General features: G+C 38.6%; 1 protein-coding gene across 1 annotated transcript in view; it reads left to right on the forward strand.

The window, feature by feature from the left end:
- Nucleotides 1–7,140: 7,140 nt before the first annotated feature.
- Nucleotides 7,141–10,000, forward strand: part of LOC115226869 (arrestin domain-containing protein 2) — a gene marked incomplete at its 5' end in the record, with an annotated part of 4,269 nt that continues 1,409 nt past the window's right edge. The window contains 2 exons of the mRNA XM_029797859.2: nt 7,141–7,261; nt 8,763–8,986. Coding sequence (XP_029653719.2) covers nt 7,141–7,261; nt 8,763–8,986 — 345 coding nt within the window. The remainder of the gene's footprint in view (nt 7,262–8,762; nt 8,987–10,000) is intronic.

Below are 10,000 nucleotides of genomic sequence, written 5' to 3' on the forward strand. Positions count from 1 at the left end.
CTTCTCATCATCATCATCTTCATCATCATCATCGTAATTAGATAGCCATTTCGACATTCCATGGAACCAATATATTTAGAAACCAGAAAGAAACTGGGACTAAAATATCTGACCAAATCTTTTTTTTTGTTATTGTTTTTCTGTTGTTGTTGTTGTTGTTAATGCTCGAGTGTGTTTTCTTTAAAATCCAAACCCATCATCACCTCATCAACAAACATCATCACCATTAACATAATAATAATAATAATAATAATAATAATAATAATAATAATAATAATAATAAATAACATGAAGAAAAAAAATGCTTTCTAATTGATGTATCAGTACCGGCAGTGACAACGTGTCTCTAAAAGAATGAGAAACTCTCAAAATACAAAGACCTGGAAATAGAGGTAACTAGAATGTGGAATCTGAAAACAGAAACAATTCCTATCATAGTAGGTGCATTAGGCATGATAAAAAAATATTCAGACAAATACATAACAAAAACACCAGGACTTACAAACACATATAACATACAGAAAATTGCACTACTAGGCACTGCACACATCCTACGCAGAACACTTTCCATACAATAACCATCAGAGCATCACAACAAATCACAGCACATACCCAAGGCACACAGAGCTGCGCTCGGTAGTGAAGTGAAAGCACGCTATAAGACAAATAATAATAATGTCTTTATTATCTACAAGGGTTTATATGAAGAAAAATATTATGGACAGTACAGGACACAACAAAGAATGTGTGTATGTGTGTGTGTGTGTGTGTGTGTATGTGTGTGTGTGTGTATGTGTGTGTGTTAGTGTGTGTTGTTGTGAGAATTTTGCGTGTAAACAATAGTAACAAATTTTTTTTAATCCACAACGTGTAATCTTCAATAGGGAGGGCTGCTCAAGGAAAAACCCCATAAAAAAAACCATGTGTACTCTGACTTTTGTAGCAGGTACCTTTTTATTTTTATTTTCCTTTTTTCCAACTACAGGCGTATGTTCACTCGCACCATTTCCGCCATTTTTATCCACCTTTCAGCAAACTGGCCAAAAACAACACTTCCCCCTCTTCGCTTATTTTCGTTTTCAAGTGAAACTTGAAGAAGTCGATCAAGGATTGGCCAAAGAGAAAGGTGTTAGTCTTCAGCCCCTTCAATCTCGTCCACCGTACAATCCCTTTCGCCATGGCCACCAGGCGTATAATCACAGCCTTTCTTTCCCGGTTAAAGGAAGGCGGTGGATCGATCTCCACGATGGATTCATTTGACAACCGGATCCGTCGCACATGCGATAATGATAATAATAATAATAATAACCATTATCACCCAACCACCACCATCACTACTATTATGATGATTACCATCATCATCATCATCATCATCAACAATATCATCAACAATATCAACAACATCATCATCATCATCATCATCATCATCATCATCATATCATCATCAACAACAACAACATCGTCATCGTCACCACCGCCACATCCACCTAAAGCTAAAGCCATTGCTATCATCGACCATTCTATTCTTGACTTTATTCCTCACCCCACCATTCCACCACCATCCATCCATCCCTACAACTCTACCATCGCCACCGCCAACGATTCCAAAACCACCACTACCACCACCACCACAATCCATCATCAAATATTACCTGTTACAATCTCTCATCAGCTGCAATCTATAAAAAGAAATATATGAATGTTTTAAGACAAATCTCTCTCTCTCTCTTTCTCGTATTCATATGTTGATATTTATATAAATACATACATATATACACTTACACATGTATACATACATACAAACCTGGATGCATCCATATATATATATATATATATATATATACGTGTGTATGTATACTAAGTTCTGTATATCTATGTGTGTGTCAGTGTGCATGCGTGTATAGTTACGCACACACGCACACACATACACTTACACATACACACACACATACACTCAGAGTGAGTGATTCTAGCACCGAGACGTTCGTGCATTGGCACCTATCAAGCTCTGACTTCTGCCGATTAAAAATAAAAATTGTATTTACTCATGTTTTGAATTTTTTCCTGTTGTATCACCAAACACACACACACGCATATGCGTGTATATATATGCATATATATATGTATGTATATATATATGTATACATAGTTAATCCAAACATGAAAACACAAAGAGAAAACACAACAACGCGAGGACGTGGAACAAGTATAGTATTATTGGATCTCAGGGAGAAAAGAAAGAAGGAGGATTTAACGTTTCGAGCGGAGCTCTTCGTCAGAAACATAGGAAAAGGAAAGATCCAGAAAAGAGAAGACGGAGGGAAAAATTCGCCAACAGTACACACGCGAGAACACCGAATACTGCGTTGTTTACCGAGAGAGGATCTAGATTATGTTTTCATAATAAGCTTTCTGTCGATTTGCGACATCATCCCTGAAAAGATACTGAAATCATTGACAATGAGATGCGGCTGTTATGCCGCTACCGGACGTCTGTCACTGACGAGTTCGGGCCGGTCGAAATGACGCGACGTGGTAGTCTCGACGCCTGTAGCTGACGATTTTCGACTACCAACGATACAAATGAGTGCACCAAGCTCAAAATGAATTACGCAATATTCGGTGATCTGTTGTATTGTGAAACCGCATACCCCACCCGGTAAATAGTAGTAGGAGTCAGCTATTATAAATAGACCAGTAGCCAGTCGTCAAGAGATGGTCAAGAATCGAAGAGTTGGAGGTCGACAACTCTAGTCGATATCTTGTGGAGCTTATAAGCTTTAAACATATGAAATACTACTATTATTATTTACAGATATTTGTCTATGTACATACAAATGTAGGCGTAACAGTCTCATTTTGTACATAAAGGAGTTATACAAGTCTGTAAACACATTGAGAAGGAAATAGAACCAATTTGTACACTCATTCATTCAATGAAAGATTAATTTATTTGTCCTATTTGCTTTGGAAATTAATTGATCGTAGATCAGAGCTTCCTCCGATAGCATGGAACGTTGCAGACAGAGCTTCTCCATAATATAAGAGAAGACAAAAGTGTAGACTATGCTAAACTCGAATAACCGAAAATATCACTGAAAAAAAAGGTCTGAGATATTGTCCATCTGCCGACACCAGACAAGAAAGCATTTCTTCGTATAACTTGTACAGAACCTCGGTGACCCATGCATAGTCATCTGAGTCGACGCATCATGATTAATGCTAAATAAACCCCACCCATCCTTGACACCTGAACGTCAAAGCTAAGTACTCTCTTCCACAACGCCATAACCAGAAGCGACACCTTTATCTTCAGGATACACCACAAACACATATACACATACAGGCACGCACCCTCACAGAAACCCACAGACTCACTCATAGATATACACACGCATACATCTCTTTACAACCATGTCATCTTCCGTTTTATTTCTTACTCTTCACTCTTTCTTCTCCTCCCTCTTCTTGCATCGTTTTCTTTTTCTCCCTTTTTCCTTCCTAGTCTTCACTTCCTTTCCATCTCCTCCTTCTCCTCTTTCTTTTTTCCTCTACCTTCCCATCTCTCCCCTTCCCCCTCTCTCTCTCATTCCCGTTCTTGTCTTTCCTGTCTTTTCATCCATTTTTGTCTCCTTCCTTCCGTCTTCTTTCCCTCGCTTTGCGCCATTACCCTTCTCCTTCTCTTACGTCTACCCTCTCCTACAACATCTTCCTCTCCTTCTTCCCCTTCTACTAAAGCACCCCAGCACCCCCACCTCCTCCTCCTCTCCTCTATTTCCACCATTCATTAAGACACTAATGTGACCGACGGATAACATCTCTTCGGTTGGTGTTTATCTGATCACGTGATTTATATTCACTGATCACTGTTGATAGAGTGAGTGTGAAGGGTGGGGAGGAGGAAGCGGGATGGTGGTGGTGGTGGTAGTAAGGCTTCTGGAAGCACAACAGACACACTTGGTATCTATCTATCTATCTGTCTGTCTGTCTGACTATCTATCCATGTATGAATGTATTTATGTATGTTTGTATGTATGTATGTTTGTATGTGTGTATGTATGCATGCATGTATGTATGTATGTATGTATGTATGTATGTATGTATGTATGTATGTATGCATGCATGTATATATGTATGTATGTATGAATGTATGTATGTATGTATGTATGCATGTATGTATGTATGAATATATGTGTGTATGTATGTATGCATGTATGTATGTATGAATGTATGTATGTATGAATGTATGTATGTATGAATGTATGTATGTATGTATGAATGTATGTATGTATGAATGTATGTATGCATGTATGTATGTGTGTGTAGTATGTATGTATGTATGTATGTATGTATGTAAGTATGTATGTATGAATGTATGTATGTAAGTATGTATGTATGTATGTGTGTATGTATGTATGTGTGTATGTATGTATGCATGTATGTATGCATGTATGTATGTATGTATGAATGTATGTATGCATGTATGTATGTGTGTGTATGTATGTATGTATGTATGTATGAATGTATGTATGTATTATGTATGTATACACGTATGTATGTATGTATGTATGTATCCGTCTATCTATCTATTTGTCTGTCTGTCTGTCTGTATAAACGTATGTGTACATTGGAAGCTGCTTATTGGTATCACTTTGGGAGGGAGTCCTTTGGTAATGCAAATAAGGAACTTTGAGTCTCACCAACTTTGATAATTAGCTGTCTATACGTACATGCATACTCACACTCATATATCTTTGTGTCTGCCCTTTATATTCTCTCCCTCTGCCCCTCTCTCACTATCCATCCCTCTCTCTCTCTTTATCTATCTATCTATCTATCTATCTACTATCTATCTATATATATATATATATATATAACATAAGGGACTAAAGCCATCTGAATATGGCTAGGGACAGGGCAGGGTGGTGGGGGTGTTACTGTTGCATTTAGCAACAGTAACACCCCCACCCACCTGCCCTGTCCCTAGCCATATTCAGATGGCTTTAGTCCCTTATGTTATGGAGCAGTTACTGTCTATATCTCATTTAGAGAATTATTATTGCTATATATATATATATATATATATATATATATCTTAACGATGGAAGTAAACAATGTTTGCTTTTTAGTAGCGTTGCGATGTATTGAAAGATACAGGAATAATTAATTCTCAAAGACAGAATAATGCTCACAGAATACCAGGAACAGAATAAAATATCCATACTTTTGCAGAAAAATAGGCGGCGAGCTGGCAGAAACGTTAGCGCGCCGGGCGAAATGCTTGGCGGTATTTCGTCTGCCGCTACGTTCTGAGTTCAAATTCCGCCGAGGTCGACTTTGCCTTTCATCCTTTCGGGGTCGATTAAATAAAGTACCAGTTACGCACTGGGGTCGATGTAATCGACGTAATCCCTTTGTCTGTCCTTGTTTGTCCCCTCTATGTTTAGCCCCTTGTGGGCAATGAAGAAATAAGAAAAATCTGCCAGCGACCATCCATGAGACTCCCTGTGATTACCGGTCACAGTGCTTTACCATTAAGCTAAACTGCCCTCAGACAAATTAATCTGCAATATTTGAGCTTATAAATCTAGCTTTATAAGATGCTGATTTTGAATATAAATTATACGTATTCACAAGTTAATACCATTTTAAGAATATACTGGTGGATTCCTAACATAACTCAATTCTAAAAGATATTTCCACCCTTCTTCCGTTCTTCCATACGTTTAACAGAATTTACACTACAATTAAGCCAGATCGAAGCTGGCTTTAATAGACTCTACCATTCTTATGAGGCTCAATAAGACCGAAGCATTTAGCGAAATTATTCCACTTACTTGCAGACGAAGGCCTCAACATGTTCTCCTTACCAGAGAATGATTTGACATAATACTGGTTTGAGAAGCCTACTCTGTCACACTAGCTCGCCATGGTCCGCCAGAGACGTGCAGTCTTTTATACTAATACCATGAGTAGTTAGGTCGATTCAATCAACTGGTACTTATTTTATCGATCTTAAATGGGTGAAAGGTAAAGTCGACCTCGGCGGAATTTGAACTCGGAACGTAAAGACGAACGAATCACTGCTAAGCATTTCGATTCAGCCACCTCACCGCGTTTGAATTAATTTAGTGAAATGAACTTTTACGTTTTCCAAATTATCTCCCTTTTTCGTCTGTAATATTAAAAATTAAAAGCAAAAACATTGCCACGAGGCGTTTGTTTTTCTAATGAGGAAAATTTTAATTAACTGAGAATGTTTTATGTACATGGTTCATTACGTCACATGGTAAATCTTATGCGTAGGTAAATCGTTTTAATGCCCGTATTGGGAAGCAGAATTAATTATTTTCATGAAAACCTCTTCAATTTTGAAGTTCTCCAACTTTGTTACCAACACAAATTATTGATTCTACTAAACTCCGTACAGTAACTCCCACCACTCTTGTGGGGCCTTCAGGCTAAATTTAACAATTTACATGTATCATCGCGATTTAGTTTTAATAATTGAAGGTTTTCTTATCAGATAACCAACAACGTGTCCAGTTAGTATAATGGAAACTTCAAGAACAATAAAATACGCCACATGTCCCATGATGTACATGTTTGATAATCTTATCTCTGTTTCCCCATTATTATTATTATTATTATTATTATTATTATTATATTATTATTATTATTATTATTATTATTATTATTATTATTCAGAAGTCTTATTTTTATCACATGCTTTCCCTGCGATGCTGAGCGCAGCTCTGTGTGCCTTGGATATGTGCAGTGGTTTGTTGTGGTGCTCTTATTTTTACTGTATTGAAAGTGTTTTACGTAGGATGTGTGCGGTACCTAGTGGTGATATTTTCTGTATGTTATATACATTCGTAAGTCCTGATGTTTTGTCTTTTGTTTTTATTATTCTTCTTTAAACTCAGGTTTTGTTGGTACACCTGGAATCTTGAAAGCGTAGCAGGTATGCCACCTCAGTGTACGGTGCCATGCTATCTGTTCTTTTTAACTATTTAATGCTTTATTTGCTAACTCTGGCACTGTCAAGGACGCAAACATTTTGCATCAGCTCTTCTGAGTACTGTAATCACCCGTTTTCTTTATTATCATTATTATTATTATTATTATTATTATCATTTTTTTTCAGCCGTGTGCCTCGAGGCGATTGGAGAAGCAAAAGTGGAGTGGATGACTTCCAGTGATATTCAAGCTTCTGATGAAGAAGTCTTTAACTACACCACAGTTTTACCTGTGAAAGGTAAGTGCACCGAATGCCCCCCTCTTTTTGTTTTATTTAGGAATTAATCAAAGAGGGTTAGAAAGGGTAACATTCATGACCCTTTATAGGATCTCGCAGTCTGGTCAGAATAAGAAAGGAAGATGTCTTCAGACCCTAAACTTGACTGGAAAACGGATGGCGCTGGAGGGAGCGACTGTGCAAGTCCTTCCGGTCAACAGGTTGCATGATCAGTGGTGAGGTGTATTTTCGATGCCCAGTTTAATAGGAGAGCCCTACACGAGATCAGAGTAAAGTCGACCCTGGGTGCAGATTTCGTTGGTTGTAGCAAATATTCAAACACATTAGACCCCGTTAAAGGTACCCCGTGGCCAAGTGATGGTGTTTAAAACCAGGCAACGGATGAAGTTTACTACTCATGAAGAGAAACGATTTCTCCGATTCTTTCCCCATGGTTCCGTCTACCAAATTTCACTCAGGACATTTTTTCTTGACTCGAGATTATGCAAAAAGACACTTACCAAAGTTGGTCCGTTGTGAGATTGAACTTGCAGTCACGTAGTTGTGATACAAACTTGTCCAGCAAACAACGATGCACGAATCCACAAGTGACCAACCACTGAGTCCAGTCAGGCGCAACTTCTGCCTTGTTGAATTTGTAACATTTTAAATTGGGACAAATGGTAATTGTGACAGAAATGTGTTACTAGATGGAACCAGTGGAATAATTGTTTGAAAGGTCTTTCGAATCCCATTTGACTGTCATTAAGAAAACAGGTGACATATTGATTGATGTCGTCCTTAACACAGAGAAAAAGATGAAGGAATGGCGACGGGTTAAATGTCTTTGAATATAGATCAACTTCATTAGGAATTAACAAGGGGCTAATTAACACAACCAACAAGAGATGAAGTAGTCCTAGATACACTATGACTTTGACGATTAACCATAAGTCTGTAACGTCTCTAATCATACGTTACCCCGATTAGGGTTGATCTAGTCCCAAACTATAAAAGTAACATCCCTCACAAAACACTAAGCATACTCTGTGAGGTTACTCGACTTTCAGAAATAGCAACCAAATTATCCTCACTTTATGAAGGTTAAGCAATAACAATAATACGTTAAGTAATGCAATGCTCAATACACTATTTAAAAAAAAAACTCAAGGGTTACGGTTAGGATACCTTTAATTATGCATCCTGCTGGACCAGAGACTAACCAGGGTCTAACAAGAACAAGAACAACAACTCTTTTACTCCTTTACTTGTTTCAGTCATTTGACTGCGGCCATGCTGGAGCACCGCCTTTAGTCGAGCAAATCGACCCCGGGACTTATTCTTTGTAAGCCCAGTACTTATTCTATCGGTCTCTTTTGCCGAACCGTTAAGTGACGGCGACGTAAACACACCAGCATCGGTTGTCAAGCAATGCTAGGGGGACAAACACACACACACAAACTGTTTATATTTCTCGAAAACCAATTTGTGATTTGAATGTTTTTTTTTGTTTATATTTCAGGTGAGAAGGAAGTGGATGAAGCCCTCCTCCACCCCGGTTCCTACTATTTCCCGTTTGAGTTCAACCTTCCACAACGATTGCCGTCGTCATTCAAAAGTAAACATGGCCGCTTACGCTATTTTGCCAGGATGACCATTTATACACCAGACGGGCCCCACCATGAGAGGAAGAGCAAGTTTGCTGTGATAAGTGCTCTAGATTTGAACTCCGAACCCGACGCTGCTGTGAGTAAAGATATTACATTATAAAGTATAAACTATTTGTTTCGTTTAGTTTTATTTGTAGAGACTTGATGAGACGGGGAGCAATGTCGATGGCCTGTGTAGGTTCTCTGAGAGCAGGAAGAGTCTTGGCTATTAAAGTTTTGTTAAAACGTTTGGAAGTTAACGGTAAAGACATGATTAGGGAGACCATTCCAGGGGGACGTTGCTCTGGGAAGAAAGGAATGGGAATAACGGTTATTGCAATAGGAGTGACGGAAGGTGGAATGATGAATGGGTCGAGGTTCCTGAAAGACCAGCCTAGTCTGAAGAACATGAACCAGCATAGTAGGGAAAGAAAATACAAAAAGAAAAAAGAAACAGTAATATCGATAGAATACCAAGGCTGTGCAGGGCAGAGGTTGTGAAGCATCAGGGTGGTGGCGTCGAACGCTCGACCAACGCCTTACAACATTTAGCTACGTCTGTGTAGGTTTTGTGAATTCAAATACGGCCGAAGATAAACTTATCTTTTATTCTTCCATAAAACAAATACCATTGATTCATGTCCAGAAAATCGCCCGAAACGTTTTTACTGCGCGAAAATGTGCCGAAGGACATTTCACACTAACGGAGACACACGAGCAGACAGTGAACTAAATAACTCATTTTAAAGAAATTACCTTCTTCTAATTGATAAATTGTTGAGGTACATGGCCTAGTGGTTAGAGCAGCGGAATCGCAGTCGAGGGATCGCGGGTTCGAATCTCAGACTGGGCGATGTACGTGTTTATGAGCGAAACATCTAAGCTCCACGCGGCTCCGTATTATTATTATTATTATTATTATTATTATTAGGGAATCACCTGTAGGTTCATTGTTTCGCTCTTCAAAATCTCCTTTGCTCAACCAAGTCCATAATTCCTCTGTACACCCTTACCCCCTCTCTGGGTTTTATCTCTCCCTGTTCGCCGTACTTTTTCTTTCACTTCCTCCATCCCTCCCTCCCTCCCTCTCTCTTTCCTTCCCCTCACCTCT

The sequence above is a fragment of the Octopus sinensis genome, unplaced genomic scaffold (genome assembly GCF_006345805.1).
Source record: "Octopus sinensis unplaced genomic scaffold, ASM634580v1 Contig00235, whole genome shotgun sequence".
In the NCBI taxonomy this organism is placed as follows: domain Eukaryota; kingdom Metazoa; phylum Mollusca; class Cephalopoda; order Octopoda; family Octopodidae; genus Octopus; species Octopus sinensis.